At 43.5% G+C, this 23556-nt stretch overlaps 4 protein-coding genes across 10 annotated transcripts in view; 2 read left to right on the top strand and 2 right to left on the bottom strand.

Annotated features, from left to right (window-relative positions):
- The window catches only part of znf185 (zinc finger protein 185 with LIM domain), a 28666-nt gene extending 27939 nt beyond the window's left edge, over positions 1 to 727 (top strand). For all 4 annotated transcript variants that reach the window (XM_072717456.1, XM_072717457.1, XM_072717455.1 and 1 more), the window contains one exon: positions 288 to 727. The gene's annotated coding sequence lies outside the window, so the exon portion shown is untranslated. The remainder of the gene's footprint in view (positions 1 to 287) is intronic.
- A 1134-nt stretch (positions 728 to 1861) lies between these two features.
- Positions 1862 to 5931, bottom strand: fut11 (fucosyltransferase 11 (alpha (1,3) fucosyltransferase)). 2 transcript variants are annotated; one of them, XM_023811517.2, is made up of 4 exons: positions 5788 to 5931; positions 4340 to 5025; positions 2877 to 3499; positions 1862 to 2445 (listed from the first exon to the last, which is right to left on the bottom strand). In XM_023811517.2, exons 2-4 carry the CDS (start codon positions 5021 to 5023, stop codon positions 2298 to 2300), a joined length of 1455 nt encoding a protein of 484 aa, XP_023667285.1. In that variant the 5' UTR covers positions 5024 to 5025; positions 5788 to 5931; the 3' UTR covers positions 1862 to 2297. The 2 variants fall into 2 exon arrangements, with proteins under 2 accessions (XP_023667285.1, XP_023667284.1); XM_023811516.2 differs by lacking the exon at positions 5788 to 5931 and having other exon boundaries at positions 4340 to 5238.
- A 120-nt stretch (positions 5932 to 6051) lies between these two features.
- On the top strand, positions 6052 to 11336 carry rab9b (RAB9B, member RAS oncogene family). 2 transcript variants are annotated; one of them, XM_023811521.2, is made up of 2 exons: positions 6052 to 6974; positions 7664 to 11336. In XM_023811521.2, the coding sequence occupies exon 2, from the start codon at positions 7702 to 7704 to the stop codon at positions 8311 to 8313; it is 612 nt and encodes a 203-aa protein (XP_023667289.1). In that variant the 5' UTR covers positions 6052 to 6974; positions 7664 to 7701; the 3' UTR covers positions 8314 to 11336. The 2 variants fall into 2 exon arrangements, with proteins under 2 accessions (XP_023667289.1, XP_023667290.1); XM_023811522.2 differs by having other exon boundaries at positions 6052 to 7049.
- On the bottom strand, positions 11329 to 18977 carry LOC111843720 (myelin proteolipid protein-like). 2 transcript variants are annotated; one of them, XM_023811520.2, is made up of 8 exons: positions 18812 to 18972; positions 15431 to 15617; positions 15128 to 15284; positions 14466 to 14634; positions 14154 to 14227; positions 13983 to 14048; positions 13313 to 13379; positions 11329 to 11900 (listed from the first exon to the last, which is right to left on the bottom strand). In XM_023811520.2, exons 1-8 carry the CDS (start codon positions 18813 to 18815, stop codon positions 11830 to 11832), a joined length of 795 nt encoding a protein of 264 aa, XP_023667288.1. In that variant the 5' UTR covers positions 18816 to 18972; the 3' UTR covers positions 11329 to 11829. The 2 variants fall into 2 exon arrangements, with proteins under 2 accessions (XP_023667288.1, XP_023667287.1); XM_023811519.2 differs by lacking the exon at positions 13313 to 13379 and having other exon boundaries at positions 18812 to 18977.
- Positions 18978 to 23556: the final 4579 nt, after the last annotated feature.

Below are 23556 nucleotides of genomic sequence, written 5' to 3'. Positions count from 1 at the left end.
GTCACAGAAGCCTGGAGCTTCAGCTGAGATAACCCGGGTCATCATTGTAACCTGAAATGTTATATAGTGTTGGCTGCCACGTCCTTAACTCAGCATCTAGCATACTGGCAGGGAACAGTGAACTATTATATAACAATGCAGAAACATTTATTGTTTTAAATGTTGAATTGGCTTGGATGAATACCGACTGAAACTTGATATGCTGATTTGTGATCTTCAGGAAATATCTTTAGCACCACCGCTAGCTATGACACACTAACACTGCCCCCCCCCACCCATTTTCCCAGAGAGACAAAAGGTGCAGCTGAGGGTCAGAAGCCAGATGTGACGCAAGAAATATACTTTGGCATATTTTTCTCTAATGCATTACCACATTCTTGAAAGTAATACATAGATTAATGTGAAAATTACTATGAGAATTGAACCATTACAGCTGGTTATATTATATGGTTTGAATTTCCATAGAGCTATTGTGTAAGACTGATACTTCAGGAATAGAGGTCTATCGCATCAAGTTACTTCCACTGATATGAACAGGACATATATCCTTTGACCATTGACCACTCCCGTCAACTTCATATTGAGTTGCATTTTTTCAATATTTGAACTATACTAATCGAACAATGTAGTGCTATAATACATTAATGTGTGCCTTATTGTTATTGTCAAATCTAGCAGAATATAACTATGCTTGTGTACTATCAATAAACTAATCCACAAACATGTACCACCTTTTTGTTTAATTCTATAAAAACAATAAAATACAGTTTAATATGTACTATTAAACTGTGTATTTACTGTGTGTGTGTATACACACACACACACACACACACACACACACACACACACAGGTGTACCTCGGTTCTCGAACTCACTAGAACTCGAATTTCTTGAAAGTCGAACAAACCAGTTTGACCTAGAACTTAATCTGAATATCATAAGTCGAACCGTGAAGGCTGACCTAATATAAATTGTACACGCCAGGAAATGAGTCATACTACAATGCAATTCTTACTTGAATGCCTTCTTCACAGACTGAACGATTAACCAAATAAAGCAGCGCAACATTACAGTAACTAACAATAAATAAACCACTAACTTACGTGTACTATTAGAGCATTTATGTCATTTATTTAAACTTTATTTTACCAAGTAAATTAACTGAAAACCAGTTCTCATTGCTTTACGTGATATTTGGGAGAAATAGCAGATTACGCATCGGAACTGCCTGGGATACAAACGTCAGGTGTGTCGTCACGGAGGCGGTTCCAGTTTGTGCAGCCGGGTGAGAGGTCGCAATGCATCTAACCGTAATGCATTGCGTCAGGATCAGAATGCGTTGTTTTAAGCCAGCGCTGTAAGCAAGTCGAACGCACCCAATGACCGGACTGGGGAAACAAACTGAAATGCGGACTTAATACAGAGGACTAATGACAACAACCAGAAACAGCTGATCACATGGGGATCGCACACGAGGTTAACGAGGGGGCGTGGCACACGGAAGGAGCGGACGATCGGGGTAGGACAGGGGTAATGTTGGGATAAGATCTTTATCGTTTTGGAAGCCATTAAGATAAAAATGCTCCTCTTGTTTCATGCTGTTCATTTTGTGTTTAAATGCTTTAAAAAACAAAAAAACCAAAACAAAAAAACCAAACATAATTAGGTGTCATTTTGGGGGGCCGGGAACCAATTAATTGGTTTTCCATTATTTCTTATGGGGAAAATTCAATCAGAACTCGAACTTTTTAGGATTTGATCCAGAGTCTGGAACGGATTAAGTTTGAGAACCGAGGTACCACTGTATATATATTAAATGCTTATGTACAGACTATATGAAAATCCACAAAAGGGTTGGAGATACAGACATGTGCAATCTATAATAAAATGAGTGACTAAAACAGAACGATACAAAACTTGGTAAATGGTACAAAACCTGTGATGGTGGGAAGTGAAACCAGTGGGGATGTACACCAGATTCGATTGTAAACAACTTCAATCTGCAGATAAACACTAAGCACAGTGGGAATATTGTGCCCTATAAAAGAGGCAATTTCCTGAGTTTTAATTCCTGGAAAAAAGTTTTAGTGAGCTTATATATGTGCAAACCCAAATCCAGCATTCCCTTATTTCTGCAGGAAACGATATTCTGTTAATCCTGACCCAGTCTTATGGTCTTCCATCTATACATGGCAAAGCACTGGCTGGCCAACCTTCCTCAAGGGTACAACAGCCGGACCCCTCGCCTTAAAACATGAGCCCACGTCACCATTTCAGTCAGTCCGCACTGCTCTTCTCTAAACGCCTCCAGTCCTACTTGCAGCCAGCTTCTGGATATAGTGCCACAGCAGCCCCGGGTCTGACTCGTTGTGCTGGATCAGAGACTGCAACCCCTCTGCTTGGTCCAGGCTTTGCCAGTAATCTGGGGGCCACATCTGCAGCCAGCTGCCAACACAGACACGCACACATTTATGTATTTAGCAGATGCTTTTGTCCAGTGATGTACAAGTGAAGCAAATAGCACATTATGAACCTACATGCTGTAGTCAACAAGGCGTAAGTGCAGCTAGGTTGAGCTTCCAATGAACCCCCAGGTACAAGTGTCAGCAATTGAAGCAGGAGCTACAGAACAACTTCTGACAAAGTAAAAAGCTAACAAGACTATTCAAGGACCAGATGTGCAATATAAGAGCATTCAGGGAGGCATCGGGCTAGTAGAGCCGCCTCAATCACCCACAGTTTTCACACTGCAAGTCAGCACCCAACCCAGGATTAATTATCAATGCAAAGGCCTCCCACGTAGAGTGTGAATTCACCTACCTCAGCTAAGAGTCGTAAGCTGCCACAAAACACGATGCCGGATTTGGCCGACTCACCTGTCATTGGCGGGAAGGTCAACGACGCTCCCAAAGCCGGGGGAGGGCAGGGGGCAGCCCATGTGGGAGCTATTTGCCATCCTCGCCGGCGGTAAGGGGTTTTTCTTGGGAGCCCGGCGATGGGCCCGTGTGGCCGCCAGCCGCTCATTCTCCCGGTCACACACGAAGCACTCGAAGCCATTGAGGTAGTTAGGTCTGCTCATGTCGTTGACTCCCCACTCCCGGTCCCGCATCGCCTCCAGCAGGCGGATGTTGGTAACGCGTCCAGGGAGTTTGTACTCCAGGAAGCGGGCGTACTCCGCGTCGTCGCCGTCTAGTGCCTTCAGGTACTGGGCGAGCTCACGGGGGGAGGGGAAGTCATCGACCAGAACGGCGGAGGGCTCACTGGGTAGCCAGTCCGCCACAGAGGGGGAGCCCCGGTACACGGGCACACAGCCCTGGTGCAGTGGCCGCCACAGCTTCTCCGTCATGTAGTCCGCGCACAGGCCGTTCTCCATGGCCAGGTGGAACTTGTAGCGCGCCACAAAGCTCATGAACTCGGCATCCTCTCCCGTGGCCGTACTCGTGTCCTCCAGACGCTCCGGCAGAGGCTTGTTGTTCAGACACTGACCGTAGGAATCCACCTGGGCGGGACATACAGTCAGAGCACAGCTTACTGGTTACTCTGGGCATGTGCTGGATAGGAAGTGACAGCTATATCAGGTGACAGGAGGCATCAGTGAAAATCTGAACACAAGACCTCTGACTTTCAGTGGGGTCATTACTATTGAACTATTGAAGATTAGCTACCATTCAGCTCTATAAAGCATAGCAACTATGCAACTACATATGAACTCTTAAATGCTTTGAATTGGGCAGCATTGTAAATTAGCATTGTTGCCTCACAATTCCAGGGTTGGAGGTTCAAAGCCACCGCGACCATGCTGGATGAGTTTGCTCCATCCGTGTGTTTTAAAAGCTTCTTTCCTCCGAGTACTTTTGTGATGGTGTGTATCATCTGTGAGTCCCTCGCAGGGACAGACCAAACCACTGAATTTTTCTACCTGATTCGATGCAATACGATGATAAAATTTGCTCACTGAGGATCGTTCCACCAATGTAGTCACACTAGTGTTTGAGCGCCTAAAAGCCTGTCTGGTAGTGGTTCATGTTCTGCAATCTACAATAACAAACATTTAAATTACAGGTGAAAAAAAGATGTAAGATAAAGAAATATTATTAGAATCAATTCTCAAAATGAAACAATCAGATTGGAAAAAAAAAATAGATATTTCAGTATAGATCTGCAACATCCTTAGTTTCTAGCATCCCATCAGGAGTGCTCCTCTCTGTTGTGCTGCCTGAAAATGGCAGAGAAGTGGTAGGAAGATGGATGGATGTATGGACAGATAGAGGCTCTAAATTCATGAGAAATAATACAGTTGGTGTGAGTAACTGCTTCGCTGCTGGTGCTTCCACGCTACCTCTATGTACTTCATGAGCTCGCGGACATAGCGATCCCGGTCGGAGGGCACGTCGCAGTGGGACTGCATGTAGAGCACGGGGGCCAGACCCGCCCTGCGCCACTTGTTCTTCTGCTGCAGCGAGAACACCGGCGGGCTCAGCAGGTAGTCGAGCGTGGGCAGCCACTGCAGCGTGAGCGGGTAGTCAGACTCCCGGCGGAAGGTGGCGCTGTAGTTAAAGAAATGGATGCCGGGGCTGTGTGACAGGACGTAGTTGTTCATCGGCGACTCCTCGTGGAAGAGCGCCCACGTCTGGTGGGGCAACCGGGGCAATGGCGCCTCATATGCCCGGAAGTCAGTGCCGTAGAAGATGATGGCAGTGGTGCGGCGGTGCAGCTGCACCTTGCGGAGGCGCGTGACCATGCACGAGGAGCGGGCGCAGTCGATGCGCTCCGTGTCGCCGGGAAAATGCGGGAAAAGGCCTGCGGTCCACCACAGCAAGATGGGGAGCTCCTTGTTGCCGCGCGAGTCATTGTTGCCTGGGCCGCGGAATGAGCTCACAGTGGTGAACTCCATGTCTGAAAGGGTGCTCTGCGGCTGGAAGACTTCCTGATCTTCTGGGTCTAGGGGCTGCTGACTCTGGGACAGTACAGCCCATAGTAAGCAGAGCCCCAGCGAGGCCATCGCCCTGTCCTGCAATCCCATTTCTGAAACACATAAACCTCTGTAAAGTTTGAATGAATCAAAGGATATACACCTCCAGTTTCTCCAAAAAGACACAAAAAACATACCATACAGCTTAAAGATAGATAAGCTCCCTGCATTACATGCACAACAGAATCAACTGCCCTGGAGGTTTGTAGTGTATTAAGTCTACTTTGGTCACAAAGCAGAATGAGTGCGTTACAAAACACATTTTAAACCATTGGGAAAGTAACATATTCACAAGTGAAAGCACAAGTACTTGGGTAAAAAGAACACAATGTGTACGCACTAATTACTAATTTTAACTGAAAAAGGTAAACAACTTAAAAACTGAATGACAAAAGGAAGCTTCGCGGGAGTAAAATAAGTACGAAACGACAAATCTTATACAATTTTGTACTACTCACTATTTTTGGGGTTAAGCTTTGGAAATCTTTCGTGTAAATTAAAATAATGCCAAATCTTAGTAAAAGTGAAGCCACGTGAACGCCACGTCAAGCCTATCTCACATACAGCAACCGTATAAGACATGAAGAAAAGCATTCGTTAAGGACGATCACTAGATTAAAGTATACGACTGTCAGACAGCTACTATACTTAAAGTTGCGCTCCAAAGAGCTGCGATGCTCACATATCTGGCTAGGCTAGTGACTGCTGGCAGTGGGGAATAGCGGTACGCCGGCCAGCCGCAGCCGGATCCTGGGGAAAATAAGTTCAAAATCACGGGCGTTTCGTGGGCGACAGCTTGGTATACAGTCTCCTACCTTTTCAGAAATAAGATTGCTACATCGATTTCAAGGCTGATAGATATCCCTCACCATCCTTTCCAGCTGTTTGCTGTCCTAGCTAACAGGAAGTGAGGAGAAGGGGAGATTCTACTGGGAAAAGCCAAGCTACGCCTGCAGTACCGACGGAGTCCGCCGGGGGCGCACAATCAACTGCGTGTAATTGGACACGTTTGGCAAAACGGTCCCGCATCTGTGGATTATCCCTTAATGGTATTTCAGCTAAACCGATCACGCACGGCTAATAAATATCGTGCCCTACAGCTTTTCCTATACTATTGATATTTCATTTGAAAAAACAACGCATCTTTCTTGCTTTAATATATAAAAATCCATAACAGTTGCAACGGACACGTTTTTTTGTTTAAGTTGCCGATTTGTCACGGAAAATTGGAAACGGGGCTGCATAAATTGACTTAAATGGAGTTTGACATTTATTTAAGCGCATCACAGCAAGATTCCACGGAACCTTAATCTGTAACCTCTCGATCCAGCCCCATATCACAAAGTGAACTGTTTCACCAGTATTACTGCATGTTTGCTCAGCTGATCGATAGTCAGTCTAAACAAGGACCCGTATTGATACGCCTGTTATTAAAATATAGCAGCCTCAGAAAAAAAATAATCAAAAAAGCTAAACTTGTCTGTCTAGTTAATTTAGTAACGTATGTTACTAATTATGTCTGCAATAATAAAATATCTTGAGGAGATGGACATTACTGCTGATCTGGTCTGCATTACTCACCACTGTCACCAGCAGAGATACTAGTACAAAACAGCGAACATTTCTAAACCAAGCTGCCAGATCTTAGGGTGACCAATAAGTCCACTTATTCCAGCTATTAGAGAAAACATTTGAAATCCGCTAAATATTTAAAAGCAGCGTTCAATAAGGTAAGAGTCAAACGTGAATGCGGTGACATGTGGCTATATTTGTTTGCTGTATTTCTTGTTCTGTGTTGTTTTAATACACAACGATAAATATGAAAACTACTTGAAAGTATACATTTTATTTTAGTATAACAAGCATGTAGCGTGCATGAAATGCCCGCGCATGCGCGACTCCGCTTGGAGTTTGGAGCCGCGCAGCAACAGCGCGTTCACGTGAAATCTCAGTTTGAGAGTGTGGTTCACGCCACGACACAAGTATCGCTTGGCAGAATGAGGTAAATAATTAGATTTTTAGCTTTAACTTTTTGCCGTCACGCCGAGCGCTCCTGTGGTATACACGGCTTTCGCAGGTATATATTTGTAGGTAATGTTTAGTCCTGGTGCGATGTACGAATCCGGCGTAAATGATGCTGTATACGAATTAGCATGTTAGCCGGTTAGTCGCTTGCGCGATGTATCGCGAGATGTAAGTGTGATGAAAGTGTCCTTTGAAGAATCCGCTGCACCCAGTGGCTCGCTAGTTATTTAGTCAGCGTTGTGTTTTATATCAAGCACAGCATTAGCACAGTAATGGCCACATACACGGATCAACTGACTGTGACGAGCTTGCGCAACTGCAAGCCGACTGTATCCTGGCAGATGGTCCCTGCGACGCACTTTGTACTCTGCAAACAAATAATAAAATACTGACTCATCTTCTGCATTAGCCGCCTGACTAAACTGTCACTTGTGTAATCTGAAAGTGTGCATTTTCAGGCAGTTCAAACATTTGAAAATGATATGTGGTAGCCTACTTGCGCATCTCAAACACGATCAGAATACGAAATCAGTTTCAGATCCCTATTCCCGCTTCAGTGCTCCATTGTTCTCCGATACGTAGAACCTGCCATGTCAGAGCTGCGTTCCTGAGTGTAAATTGTTACAAGCAGTACCAAATTAAGTGTCCCGCGAACTCTCTGTCCAGGTGGCGCTGAGCCAGCGGGTCTGTCAGTCAGTGTCATCATGAGTGGGAAGAGCCTGCTGCTGAAGGTGATTCTCCTTGGCGATGGGGGAGTAGGCAAGAGCTCCCTGATGAATCGCTATGTGACGGACCGGTTCGACTCGCAGTCCTACCACACCATCGGCGTGGAGTTCCTCAACAGGGACTTGGAGGTGGACGGCCGTCTGGTCACCCTGCAGATCTGGGACACGGCTGGGCAGGAGCGCTTCAAGAGCCTGCGCACGCCATTCTACCGGGGTGCGGACTGCTGCTTGCTGACCTTTGCCGTGGACGATCTGCAGAGTTTCCGCAACCTGGGCTGCTGGAAGAAGGAGTTCATGTACTACTCAGACGTGAGGGACCCAGAGCGCTTCCCCTTCGTGGTCTTGGGCAACAAGGTGGACAAAGGCCCGGAGAGGGAGGTGGGGGAGGAGGAGGCACGAGCCTGGTGTCAGGAGAACGGGTGCTGCCCGTACTTCGAGACCAGTGCCAAGGACGATACCAACGTGGGCGCGGCGTTTGAGGCTGCCGTGCGCGAGGTCCTGGCAGGGGAGGAGCAGCTGGACCACGCGCTACTCAGCAGCGCCATCGATCTCCACGGCAACCGCAAGGCCCCGCGCTCATCCTGCTGCTGAGTCCTATTGCTTCCCCCCCACCCCCGGCTTACATATCCGCTTGCGTCATGTGAGCTTGAGACCAGCCTCTGAGCCGCAGGCAGGGGCTCGAGCTGGGAAGGGTGGTTCTGAGGCATGATCCGAACGGACTGTTGTGCACTTGGTACCATCCTGGTTTCTCCGCGTCCGGCGGGATGTGGGGTCCTAGTCTAACTGCGTCCCTTTGTCTCTCTTGTCAGCCTCCCAGGTGCCTGTGGCGTTAGTGGTGGTCGTGGTGGTGGTGGTGGTGGGGAGGGCTGCAGGTGTGCAGGTTATTTAACACGCTGGTTCCTCACTCTCCAGTGCCGTGACGCTGCCTCCTTGAAAAAGCACAGCTTGGCAGAGGAACACAGAGTGGTTTGCGTTCTCATTCTTAGATTCCCTTTAAAAAGTGAAAAAATATTGCATCAGCCTAACAGATCACCTGTCTGTTCATAGGACTGTCATTTTTCTGCAGGTGGTGGTGAGGGGGGGGGGGGACATAAAGAGAAGTGAAATTGGTGAGCTGCCTCTGTGTAATCCTGCGGTAAATGTGACTTGGTTGCCATGAGTTTTTGTTTAGTAATCTGTAGCTGTGTCTACACCTGTTCGTGACTCGTTTAATGATGAAAATCGGTTAACTATGAAGGTACTGTATTTATGCTACACTTGTTTTGTGCTTTTGGGTGTTTATTGGAGAAAAATGGGAAACTGACATTTTTCAGGGACATATTTGTAATTGGGGCCCCCTTTACTCTTTTAAAACAACATTTTGACAGTGAAGACAGTGGAGGTATTTCTTTCGATATGTCTACTCAGATGTTTCCTTAAGTATTTTTGCCGCAGCATGAGTGCTTTTTGCTGCTTGCATGGCAGGGAGTGGCAGTGCGTGTGTCGGCCTGATTGTGAGTGACAGACAGGGGCAGCAGGGTAGGATGTAATGGGGCTTAGCGAGGTTAGGAGCTGCACTGCGGCTGGTGGTGAGGCGTACACACACACCGGCTGCTGCTCTCTCATGGCCCCTGGCTACAAGTGTGCATTTCTCTCTGTAAATGCTGCACCACTTCACCATCTTTCCCCTGTGCTGCTACAGATTTTTTTCCCCTGGCTGTACAAAGATGCTGTTACAAATGTCGGCTTGTGCGTCATTACACGCCCATCGAGCCGACGCCCGTAAATGTAGCAAACGGTGACATAGTGTGAATTGGCGCAAACGGGGCAGCAGGTAGCTTAGTGTAAATAAAAACCAAGCCCCTGGAGAAGGTACTCGGTCTGAATCGCATCAGAAAATTTACAGTATGTCTGGGTGAAAAATGAAAACTTACCTCTGTAATTTTAACTACGGTATTGTAATGAAAAGATTCAACCTTGTTTGTTCATAAAATGAAGTATGGAAACCTTGTACAGTAGATTTATGTGATTGGGCATTTTTAGGCATGAAGGGAACTGTAGAAGTGAAGGGTATGATGTAAGCATTTGGTTTACTCTGGGTTATGTGAGCTGTGCTGTGATGGTGGATTATGATTGGTTGACATAATTGCATCCATACAGCCATTGTGAGATGTGGTGAGGACCAGTATTACACAAGTATTAGGATCTGACTATAAAAGCATGATGGACCATTGCGTCCATTAAGTTAATGGAAGGAGCAGTGTGGCACAGCGGTTACGGGACTGTACTGCATGTAGGACGTTTGCAAGCTCAGGTCTAGGGGGCACAAATATTGCACCCTAAAAGGCACTTAAATTCCTCCGTACATGAATAAAATATAAATGTAAAGGGAAAATGTATGTCTGAATTGTAAAACTGTAAATATTTGCTCTTTACGTGATATGTGAGCAAGAAAATAATTGAATTGAAATCTAAAATGGTACAGAAATAATGGTACTTCATGCAGGAGTGCCAGTTTTCTGGTTTTCCATATATTCTCCATATATTCTGGAAGACCGTTCATTGAGGTGAAGTTTCATATGTAAAAGAGAATATAAAGTGTAGTGCCACATGTTTGGGTGATGTCCTCCATCACATATGAGCAACTGGATCTGTTTGCCTCATCACCTGAGATTCCGCTCGTTAATAGCAGTATCTTGCGTTTTTTTTTTTGTTTTAGGGTGGTGTCCGCTCAGCCAACGGGTTTATTTTATGAGTTCATTAATTCCTTTCTATTGTAGGTACAAAAGCACTACTTTGCTTTAATGAAGTGCATTTCTCTTCATTTGTCCACGTGCTTCACCATTTTTAGTATTGACTTTTTGTGTGTGTCTGTATAAAAGTTTGTTTTCCCTTGTTACAATTAAACGTTTGGCGTGTGCAGATTACTGGCGTTGTGTACACTGTGAAAAGAGGAGGGAGCACGTGATTAAAAGACTGTATCCACAGGTTATGAGAGATATGCTTTTGGAAATTAAATGGAGAGTAAATTGAATATAGTGTTTCTTGGGAAATTACTGATGGTATATTTCACTTTTAATACTGTGATAATTGTCATGGATTCAGTGTTGGGGATGTCACTGGTTACTTGTACGAGTTGCCTCTGTATTAAAGGGTACATTGGTTGAGCGTTTACTTGAATTTATGGAAACAAATGAGGCAGTAATGGGTCTTGTTACTTACTCTGTATTATGCTTTGTAAGTTGTAAATATCTCAGTAATAAACTGAACCTAAATATACAAATTAACAATGCAATTGTGAAGACTTGAAATACATATGAAATCTTGTGATTTTATGTACCACATAATATGTAAAAGATTTCCATGTTTTTATTATGCCAGTGATACTGTAGTATTTTATCCCTGCAAATGCATTTTTCCATTATACTACAGTTGTCTATGTGTGAAGCACCTAAGAAAGAAATTTATAGTTGTGAAAATGGCTTGCAGTACCATGAAGCATTACCCCACAAAACTGAATTGCTGTTAATTTTTCTGTGGGTCAGTTTAGGGGGGTAGAAAGATGTGCTCTGTCACACAGAGTCAGATACATTTAGGCTGTTTACAAACCAAACTAAATAAATGAAATGAAAGTAGTATGGTTGGTATTTTTAATTAAAGGAACAATGCAATGAATTGCTTAAACCTCCATTATTCAATACATTTAAACAGAAGTACAAATGGATTCATAACTTTCGTAAAGCAGCTATTTAATATTTTAACTCATTCTGGCAGCATTTTTAGGCCACTACAGAAAACAAAGTAGTACTAAATTTCTATTTACATATTTAGTGCGACGTTGGAAAATTCATATAGCGGATAACCAAGGGATCGGTGTTTTTGTAAATGGTAATGTATCGCCCTCTAGTGGCACTGGCTGAAAACGATAAACTGGACACTGTGGCTTTGCACTTCAACAGTCTCACATTTCCTGCGACCTGCAGAGAACCCCAGACTCCTACAAAGGTAGAATCCTTTCCCAGCATGCTTTGGAGCTTTCACAGCTCTTGATCAGGTGCCCCATAGGGAGAAGAGAGACCCCTTTTCCAATCCATAACAGGTGTTCCGAAGAGGTTAAGGTCCACAAATTCAGCCTTGTGTTTGCGCCGCCGCTCCCTCAAGTAGAGCCGCATGGTTGCCAGGTGCAGGAAGCCGTACAGCTGCAAAGGAAGATGAAGACCTTTGCACAGGGGGCTCCACCGCTACCCAACACAGGCAACCGCTACCCATTTCCTGACGTCTGAATGCTGGAGTGCATTTTAGAGAAGTGAAATAGTTACAGCCAATTACATTACTACATATCATAAGCCAGCTGGCATGTGGTTAAACTGGTCACATGATCAGGATTACAGCGAGTCATGATGAGAGTGACAGTCCAGCTTTAATGCTTTGCATTAGTGTACATCTCATCAGAGAAAATATTGCACCCATCAAATGCATTTTCTACAGCTCACATACACAGACTGCTGTTGTCTTTACATCAGTCACAAAATCCACACGTAGTTTGGTCACCATCCATCTCTACTAGTAGGAATTCAATAAAAAAACCTAAAACCACAATGGACCTGGATGGGAAATGACACACTGGCACAGTCAGCAGCTCACGCTGTAAGGTGAAAGGTCAGCAAATCTAGCAATCCGTGGCAGTAAATATTCGAAGAAACCAAAATAAATGTGTCCTTTTTTTAAGCTTGCCCACACACCAGTGTAACACATCGCACTGCGAGCTCACAGCCTACATACACTCCAGTTTCCATCCGCCTGAATTCTAGCGTTCCATATCACCAAATAGCCGAAGAGAGCAAAGCATTTCATCCAAAGCTTTTTTCTAATGGATCGTTCTATTTTATAGCAGCTTTAAGAAATGACCCGGGGGGGAATCAGGATGAAACTGCCAGCAGAGGCTTGTCTGGTGCTATGGAAACAGGGTGCGACTGGTCCCAAGGCTACCAGAGTTCATTACTTTGTCATTTTTTCTGGAATTCTGGACGTGTCCATATTGGCGCAGGTCATTAAATCGGATTGAGATAATCTGTTATTTACTTTATAGTCAGTTGGAATTCATCACAGTACATTCTGGAATGAAATGAAGGTTACTTAAACATCGAGAGACGCTATTTGGTGATACCATATAAGCAAAATAAAGACCATTCAAAAGTAAGCAAACCAAATAATAGTTAATTTAATTATGCATTTTACAAATTCAGACCGTCTGTTAAAAAAAAAACAAAGACAGAAAAAAGCAGCAATACTGAAAACAGGAGGTAAGAGACCCCCCCCAGTATCACCCTCCATCAGAAGCAGACAATTTCCAGAAGGGGTGTTATGTGGATTAAAGTGACAGAGGATACAAGTCAATTCAGATGCAATTTCAGCTGAAAATGAGAGCTACTTTTCCCCTGTCCCTCTTTCTGGAAAAATGAAAATCATAGTCTACAGTGTGTTCCGAAATGGAATGGGGGGTGGGTGTGGGGCTGCCTTTGTACTCCAAAGGATTCCAGTTTCTGCTTCACTATAGAGACAATGGATGAGAGGACAGAGGTGGGAGGACCAGGAGTCTAACAGTGCATACCTATGCCCTTCCTGCCCAGATACCGCAGCACCGCAAAGTTATAGGTGGTGGACATCACATACGTGAGCTACAGAACACGAAAGAGAGAGAGAGAGAGAGAGAGAGAGAGAGAACAGTTTCAGGAAAAAGTGCTTACCAAACAGTACTGCATGCACAGTGAGAAGACAATCTGAAACTGTTACTGAAAACTTTGGGTATTATATTAAATATATAGCATATTTCTAGACCTACCCATACATTGACTGTTCAATAAATATTACAGCAAAACTATCAGGTAAAAGTCTTTTAAATCTGTGACGTCAGTGTAGATTCTCCCTATAAATCCCATAGCTCAACAAGAAGAGCATTATGGCAACGCAAAGGTCATGGGTTCAAATCCCAGGCAGCACATATAAATTGTACTCCTTTCTTCCACTGTAAGTCACATTGGATAAAAGCGTCAGAAAAAATGCACAACATTCACTTTTACATTCAAGAGATTCTTTGAGGAAGCATGTTGGGCTGTTGATATTCAGACTGTAATGTAGTAACAGAGCTGAGAGTGAGAGAACAGAGGCCCCAGTCAGCAAATAAAGGGCTTGACATTATTGTCCACCTACACAGGACTGGTCACATGCCACGTCACCGTGGTACCCGGGAGTGGAATGTGTGTCGTCTGAGCTTTACTCACCAGGGCCAGTAGTGTGATTCCTGCTCCTGCAAACGCAGCTATGAACAAGTCATAGGTGAGCTGGAACTGAAAAAGGAAGCAGGCAGTCAGTGACCGAAGACCCAGACATCTGTGCTGTGTCGGCTGACTCGTCACTTTCCATAGACGATTTGCCAGCACAGACTTCCTCACCTCTTTCGTTTTGCAAGTGGTCGAGAGCGTCATTCCACAAGCTTTTCCAGGCATTGCGTTCCAGGGCAGCAGTCCTGAGGGAAACAGATTACAGTATGATCATCCCGTTATTTACAGTCTGGCCAGGATTTTATGAGGCTGCATGACAACATAACTTATGATGGCAAAGATGCTGCAAAACTGCAATATTGACATCAGTTCAATCCTTGTCTCAGTGCTGTGGATAAAGTAATAAGAACTGAGTGTGCAGTCTAACAGGGAGTCGGAGTCACTCCTGGAAGTGAGAAATGACAGCAGTGCCGATTGTGGTACCATATTGTCTGGCGTCGATGCAAAGCTGGTTGATGTTTGAGGTTGAGTCGGACAGCTCGTCGATGATGTGGCAGGTGGAGGCCATGTTGTAGAAGAAGAAAACGGGGAGGGCGGAGAAGGCGTACACCACCAACCAGAGGACGGCCAAGGCGTATGTCACAGCAATGAACTGTGGGCGGAGCAGAGGCACGGCGCATTACCCAGCGGTGATTCCAGTGACACTGGGGGGCCTCGGGGACAAACTCCATGTGGGCCTCCAACACACCCCACCCAACATGGTCAAATTTATGACCATTATTTTAGCGTGAAGTCTAAATACATAAATAAAAATCAACAGAGAGTTTAATAAACAGAATTCCTTTATTTTCACTTTACGGTGAAAAACAGAATACACAAAAAAATGCAGATTTGTTGTTGGAATGTACTATGTAATCGGTCTGGCTCAGAGTCCCCAGCCAATCACCTGCCTTGCCCGTCCTGTCTCTCCTCCCCCCCCCCCCCCCCGGTATTACTATGGAAATGGAGGTGCACAGGTGCGTGACTTTGTATCCTGGTGTCCATTTTACTCAGAATGCATGGAGGGGGATTGAGGACATTAAAACCATTCAATAGCGTTCACCTTCCTACAGCCTTATTACCCACAATCCCCCAAAGCCCCTCACCGTGGTGCCGAGGCAGCGGCCGCAGACGGTGCTCCGAAACTCCCCAAAGGTCTGCTTGGCAGCACTGGTGGTATAAAAGCCCTCAGCCAGCAGCAAAATGCAGTACAGGAAGAAGAAGGAGGCCAGGGCATAGATGATGTACTGGAAGTATTGTATTCTGTAAGGGATAGAAGGAGAGAAGGGATTACAGCCTGTATCATGTGCATATTATCAAACGGGCATCATTTCAAGGAAGCCTTTTCTGTATTGGGCTCCAACTCATGTAATGGAGATGAATGAATGGCATTAGGGGGCGGGACTGACATGTAGGCCAAGGTGATGTAATCCTGCAGGTTGCGGGCAAAGTAATACTCAATGAGCCTCTCAGTTTCAGTCAGCGCCTGGTGCCCACATCCGCAGAACAGCGCCACGCCCGAGAAGCACATGAGTGTGGCCACCAAGGAGGTATATGGGATGCCCCCTAGGCAGCGCATACAGCAGTTGTAGCAACCTGGAAGTGGAAGAACATGATTGGCCAAAACACATGACATGGACAATGGCTCCCTTAGTGCTTTACAGGCATGAGTGACTCTCACACCTAAAAATCTACGACCCAATCCTGATGTTCATTTACCAGGCAGTGAAAGGTTAACAGTAAAAAAAAAAAAGACTGCAAGAGTTGCAGTGGCAGCTGCATAGTCAACAACAGGTGGTTGTTTAGCAAAGCAACCCTGGTCACAAAGTAGATATAGAGACTTTAGCATTTCTGAAGGCTTTTACTTGGGAAATATTTCCTAGCTCTGGGTCCAAATAATACTGGTTTTAAGTAAAGAATAGAGCTTATTGGTGTGTGTCTCATTGGGTTAGGGTCCTTTGCCTGTGTTGGGAAAGTTGCCTGTTCAAATCCCAGGGAGAGCGGTGTGATGTCATGAGTGATCCAGGGACCGTGTGACCCTGCTTTCTCAAAATGTATGTCGTTTTGGATAAAAATGTCGGCTAAATAAATAAAACATAAAAATTATATTTTGCGGAACCAGTAACTAAATATTTACATTAAGAGATTTACTCGTTCACTTTATTTTGAACTTAAGGCTTACTTCAATTCCTTTCCGCCTCTGACAGAAAGTTTCTAAATATTTGGTCTGCCCACTAGTGCAGATCTATTAGTGCAGAATTATTGATACAACAGAGTAAATGGCTAATTACATGAAACTGCTAAGTACATATTCTTTTACTCAAGCATTAAATGATCAATTAAATGTATTTTGCTACTTGAACGTGCTAAAAATAAATTTAGCTGATTTTGCAAGTTTAACTTCTGCCGCTTGAATTAAACCAAGCAATGCATTCAATTAATTTCTCAGTCTGGGCAAATTAAGGGCTCAGCCAGGCTTCAGTCTAATACCCACATTCTGCTGCAAGAAGCAGGGTTAGCAAACGCTGTACGGGGGGTGCCTCTGCCAGAACTAGATTATCAATATAGAAATGACATTTAACTGAAAATGTCCCTTTGTCATACCCTTTGGGCACTTCAAATGTCTACAGAGGCTTTGGGAGCAATGTACTTAATGAAGACTGTCATTTTGACTCACTTACTGTGAAATTTGCCGTAGAGATTTTTGTAAGTATGGGGGACATTTAGCATAAATCCCCTGGCACACATTCATAAAACAGAACAAGCAGAACACAGGCCCTTAGTTTGTGTAATGGTGGAGCACAGACAAGCTTCTAATTCATGCAGACTGCATCTGGGAACACTGGGCTATTAGGGTCACTAGACCATAAAAGCCAGTTGTGCCGCTGCCAATGACAGTAAGACACCACAAAGCGTCTCTCTCCATGGGTGTCTGGGTGAAGCGGAGCCGGGGATTTATTTATTCGGTGTGATTTCTCCAAAAGTCTGTGAGCTTCTTCGCTCAGAATCTGCGCCTCCAAGTTCGGCGTGAGCAGAGTCCATCTTAACTCTCCTGGCAAAGCGGTCGGTGTCTGTGGCGAAAGGATGGGTGGTAACAAGACCCTGGAAGAGAGAAGCTCTTTCTGTGACGGGGAGACTGTATCCTTTATGTGCGTTCAGCGAGGGGGGGGGGGGGGGGACAAAGGCCACCAATGTCAAACAAACAAAGGCTGGGGCCGTCTCACTCCCAGGCGCAGGCTAACAAATGCACTTTTGAACGTCTGTGGGGGGGGGGGGGGGGGGAGGCAAGCATGAGGGGAGAATGGCCGTCCATATGACCCGTGTCCTTGGAACGACAACGTCATTGGCCATCCCACACAGGCTTTGGACTGCCTGGAATTAGTATTATTATATTGTGGAATATAGATGTCGAAAGCAGGGCTGAGCTGAGAGATAAATTCTCATGGCAAAATGAGAAATGTGTCATTCATCTAACAGATCTCTGAAGCTGGTGACAGCAAAATAAACAACAACAACAACAAAAAAAAAACAATACTTTTGGGAACCTCTTCCATCCAGATCGTAGCTCAGTTTAACAGGCACAATGCAGCACAGGTCTACATTCCATGTGTAAGTGGTTTTATGGTAGATTGATTGTTCTAAACAAACAACAACCTCAAAATACACTCATTTACATTCGAAATTAATCACAGAGAAAAAAAAAGGCAGGAGTTTTCATAGAGGATAAAGAACTGGACCAGATTACAAAGGCAGCAGGGCGATACCCCTGCAGAAGGCCTATCGTTTCCTTCAGTAAAGTTAGATTAATAAAAAATAAATAACCAAGCAAAGCAACAAAGAAACTGGAAGCATCAAGTAGCCCATATGTTAACAGAAATGTTTCCTTCTAATGTGGGCAACCGTGTAAACAGTCCTGCCTTCCGTGCTGAGAAATGGGTGAAGCTTTAGGACTCAGAAATGAATCAGACGGTGATCCTTTTCCATCTGGCGCACCTCATGCCACACTTAGGGCTTCTAAACCCAATCTGGAAACGACCACTTTCTGTTTCCCATAGTACTTTAACATTAAGACAACTACAGTCACACAGCATTCACCTTTTTATAAATTCAAGGTTTTTTAATACGTAAAACACTACGGTAAAGGTTGCCCTTAAATACTGATTAAAAGCTTGCTTTGTCCATTAGCAGTCTCATACATATCTATCAACGCATCAAGTAGGTTTCTTACATACAGCAAACAGTATCTTTCAGACCGACCGAGACACACATTGCTAAAAAGAAGAAGCAGAAATCGTTCACACTACGGATTTCAGAAACTTGAGTTAATTTCTTGAATAGGCAAACAAATTTAACCCCCCGACAAAAAGACGAACCAACAAACGATCAATCAGACATTTCAGACATAGCTGAAGTCTAGTTGCAGTAGATTACGTAAACTGAAGACCTCACATGACCCTTCACACTTCCACGAGTTGAAGTTTGGGGCAGTAGTACATTTTCTGCTTTCCAGTAAATTAAGAGAAAAAATAATTCGAAATTTTAGAAATAAACATTGTTTAATACGCACACATGTAGCCATACATTCATAATTTTACCAAGCAGGTTAACAAACTGAAAACATTGGAAGTTTTTCCCAAAAAAAAGTAGCGATATAAATTGAAAACAGCCCTCAGTTTACAATAGATAATTCTTAATTGAACCAAATGTAACAAGCTTTTCTTTTACTACCAAATTAATAAACAGTGTAAATAAATAACGACGATGATCAAAAATATCATCAGCAACCTTACCCATATCTCGAGAGAGACGTGAGGTTGACTTTAGAGGTCCTCTCTGACTATTACAGCGTTCAAACTCCCGGCTTGCGTCCTACTTTATCAATCTCACTCGCTCTTGTATTTCACGAGCAATGAACAGACCCCGTTGATCGCTGAGATCCAAATCTTAAAGACACAATGTCGCTTTTGAATTGACTACAAGCCCACACCAGAATAATCTGGGTTCAAGTTAGAGAACAATGCCGAGGTCAAGGTTTTGCAACTAATAACCACTGCACAACCAATGAGACCCTACATTTGCACGTTTGTCCTACTTTTTAAGCAATATTAATACACTGGGGTTTTGTGACCAATGTCCTGAAGGGCCCTATATGCAAGTAATTTAGTTATGCTTCAAAGATGAGATTGAAATAACAGAATTAACTCAAAAGGAGCCTGACAACAGCAAAAATAAATGTTTGATTTTTTAATATCATTTCCTGCAAAAGTAATAATGGAAGTATCAACTATATTTCATGTAAATTTGTACAGTTTCATCCTCAAGGCTCAAATGACTCAGACACTCAGAAAAAAGGGAAAAAATTGTACCTTTGCTTGCCACTGGGGCTGTACTGTTAATGGTATACCAGTTGTACCCTTAGCTGTAGGTAAATGTACGTTTTCATGTACAGAAATGAACTCTGAGGAACATTTCTGTACCCTTGATGGTACATAATTGCTGTTTGTACCTTTGGGATGTTCCTCAGAGTCCATTTCTGTACCTTAAAAGGTACAAATTACAATTTTTAAATCATTTTTTCTGAGAGTGCACCAAGTTGTCAAACCATATTCCATAAGTGTTTATCTCATACAGGGTCACTATGGACAATTTACATATCTTTGGACTGCAAGAGGAAACCCATCCAACGCAAGTGAAACATGGAAATCCACAAACAGAGATGGGGGAGGGAATCTGAACCGTAATCCTGGAGTTATGAAGCCCCAGTGCTTCTCTCTGAACCAGCATCCCAACACCAATTTGCTGAGGTTGTAATCATTAATGGACCTGATGTCGAGATCAGTGTTTACGGCAACAAAATCAAAGTTCAATCAAAAGGGTGGGATGAAAATCAGCATACGCAAGCGTCTCTCTAGAGCAGGTGATTCTTATCCTAATAAAACCTAATAGCTAAAGCATCTGGCTCGTATAAAGTCCGACACTGACAGGATGAGAACGATGGCCTTTTAGAATGCAAAACAATGTATGCTTGTGGTATGAAGGCATTGTGCTTCTTAAAGTGGATTTTGAGATTTTTATGAAAATATAGGACAGAGGATAGGCCAGTACTTCATAAGATACATTGGTGGATGCATCATATTAATATTTGAGAGGCTGTGGGAGATCCAGTTAACAGAATGGGTATAGATAGCATGCTAGGTGTTTTTAGCTTACCTTATGGTTAGAGTTTGGCATGTTTCAATGACACTAGTTTTGATACTAATGTGAGTATATCTAGTGGTTATAATGAATGTATTTTGGGAGCAAGTAAACATGAAAATGTATCTAGTGTATATGCATTGTGGAGATGAAAGGGTGTGTGCGTATGAGATTACAGTGTGCTGGGAAATTATATCCATGTAATGCAACATTAGACACTCAGTCGTGAGTGTCTAATGTAAAGGGTCTAATAAATTTAATGTTCCATTACATTTACTTGATCGAGACCTCAGAGAGAGGATTCTATCGGAATGTACAGACATCCAGTTTCTCATTGTATTCTGTAGCACAGTGGACCTTGTGGCACATTTGGTTGGCATGTGATGGCCATGCTGACATCATTTTTTGCCCTACCCTTGCGAGACGGGTCCATCCGTCTCCAGAAGAGAGCTGCGTGGTCAAAGGGGGCTATGGCCGTGCGAGGGGAGGTGGGACTAAGGCGGGTCTCACCAAATGAGATGCAGACAATGGGGACAATGCAGATGTCATGCAGGCGCTGCTCATTTTGATGAAGCAGAACAACGTGGGCACAATGGGGACATTATTGCCTCATGGGACCATGCCTACACCCTCGGGAGAAACTACTATTAAGGCCCAATCTCCACAATGAGTTCAGTGTAAGACTATCAACTGCTGGTGCTAACACTACACTACATCTCGAAGCTGACCCTTTAAACATTTTATTTCTCCTTTACAAAATGTTCTTTTATTGGTTTTTCCTATGAGTCACTTGTTTTATGCTAATTTTATTTATTAGGTATTGCGAAGTGTGATCTGTCCTCTGAAGCAACTAACACAATACTTTGTGTAGATCATTACATAATGTGGTGGCTTGTATACATCTACGTGTACATTTACGTATACATCTACGTATACATCTACAGGTCATCTACATCAATCTATAGGTCTGATAACCATTGTATAGTATATCTTATCAAAATGAATCAAAATGAAAAATAACAATAGTAATAACAGCTTCCCTAACTTTCCTGTTATGTTTTTTTTTATCTCAGTATATTTTCTCTCCAGTAGTTTCTTAAAGGTGCTGTGTGACTCAATAGGAGTATAATAGAGCTGTTTCCACAAGGTGGCAGACTTTCTATCGCTGAGCAAGATTTTCTACATATTATGAAAAAAGTAACACAAAAACTTAATTTTAAATCCGAGACATATGTTTAATATGGAAAACAATATGCAGTGCAAATGGAAATATTCTTTACATGTCCTTTTATTTTCATGTATTCATATTTTACTTTGTTCAGCAGTCTTGTATTGGATGAGAGATTGAATAAGCCTACTCTAAAATAAAAGATACAATTCATGAAATAAACTCCCATTAATTACATGTAAGCTTCAGTATTCACGATAGCAAGGCTTTCTTTGCACTACAGTCCAAAACTATTGTTCTGAAACATTTGGTTTTGAAACAGAATCTGTGGTACTGAAATTCCAGTTAAGCAGGAAATGAATTATTCCTGTGTGACAAATAACATGGAATTGACTGACTTGTTTTCTTTTGAAAAAGACATGCAAATGTTCCTTCAAAATAGATTAATAGAACTGCGGTGAAAATTCTTGGCTGGGCTTTTTCTCCCACAAGTTTTACAACAGAAAACACACACACACACACTGACACAGACACGCGCAGACACACACACCAAATTAGACATCACGGCTTGTTGAAAGGTACAAAAGAAAAGCTCTTCACCTAATTGTTATATTCTGGTAGTTATTAAGTGCACTAATGGGTAACCGTATAGCCTGATAATGTGACACTTTAATATGATTAAAACTAGCTGCCCAATCTGGAGCTCATAACTTGCCTGCCCAAATCCATACTTGTGTCTGATTCTCAAAGGAACAACAATAAAGTGCTTGCTGGTTGCAATCAGAGAAAGAGCCTTGTGTTTCACGTCACTCACTCTTGCGGGCTGGTCCTGGTTTTGTATGTCAGGGAGTCGGTGGGCTGGCAGATACAGAAATAAGAACAAGCTTTGAGTGTGGGTTTCTTAGTCGCATTATATATAGGTGGAGCCATTCAATAGTGTTTCCTTTTTAAATTACACCTTTATTCACCATTTATGTTTTTGGAATCATGACCATACAAACAATTTCAACTAAATCTGGGCAAAACTGAAGAACACAATCAAAATGTTGACTGCACAAATGTCTCGCTCCATGAAACCCAGTACTTGGTGGAAGCTATAAGTCCTTTTGGAACAGTTTAAACACCTCAGTTCAGGACTCATCAATCCAGTCTGATTTTTGTCTATTCTATTTGGCAGATTTGTACAAATCTTAGACTGGATTCTCTTAGGACACATTGAATTTTTTCCCATGCCAGATAACAGATTTTCAGTAAGATTATAAATCCATTCAAGGAAATTAATTTTCTTCCTCCTAAACAGCTCTGGCCTTGTGCCCTGCTATGAGGGGAATTTTCGAGACAGGTTAAATCTTTATCACGTGTAAATGGTTTGCCTTTTGTATTATCCTGCATTTTGCTTTGTTAATTTGCTTTCAAACACAGTGAGCTTTCCAGTCTTTGGCAAGGAGAGGGTAATTCATAATATGGATAGTATATGAATGACTATAACTAGGTTATTTATTGAATTAAGGCTGTGCCATGCGTAACCTCTGGTGGGCAGACCAAAAAGTTCCAAATGTTTCAGAAATTTTCAAAGTCGCAGAAGTGCCTTATGGCAAACTTATCGTAGGCTAATGCATGGTGTGTTTGTGTAAATGGTTCCCTTCTTTTCATCCTGGGAAATATAGTGTTCGGTATATTTACGAATGATGTACCTTTACTCCCATCTCAGCCATTACTGGCTGTGAGATATGGATGTTATCCAGTGAGAATCCTTGGGCACAACTTGTTTGACTTTGTGTCGAATGAGCGGTTGCTAGAGGAGTCCCGAATGAGGCACATTACCTGCATTGTGAGGGAGCGTCAGTTACGGCACTACGGCCATGTGACGCGTTTCCCTGAGGGTGATCCGGCTCCTAGGATCCTCACTGCTGAGGACCCAAGTGGCTGGATCAGGCCGAGGGGACGCCCACGTAACACCTGACTGCGGCAGATGTATGGCCATTTCCGGAGGGTGGGACTGGACCGTGTGTTTGCCTGGGGGGTCGCCAGTTGGGATCCCGAGGAGTTTCGCGATGTGGTTGGGTGCGGCAACGTGCTGCATCAGTGCATGCCCCCCAACCTGACCTGACATGACCTCAGTTATTAAATGTTTATATTACATTAAAGCTGTCCATGTACTTCAGATGAAAT

Source organism: Paramormyrops kingsleyae, chromosome 10, assembly GCF_048594095.1.
Source record: "Paramormyrops kingsleyae isolate MSU_618 chromosome 10, PKINGS_0.4, whole genome shotgun sequence".
Taxonomy (NCBI): Eukaryota; Metazoa; Chordata; class Actinopteri; order Osteoglossiformes; family Mormyridae; genus Paramormyrops; species Paramormyrops kingsleyae.
This window is presented reverse-complemented; position numbering and strand designations above follow the sequence as displayed.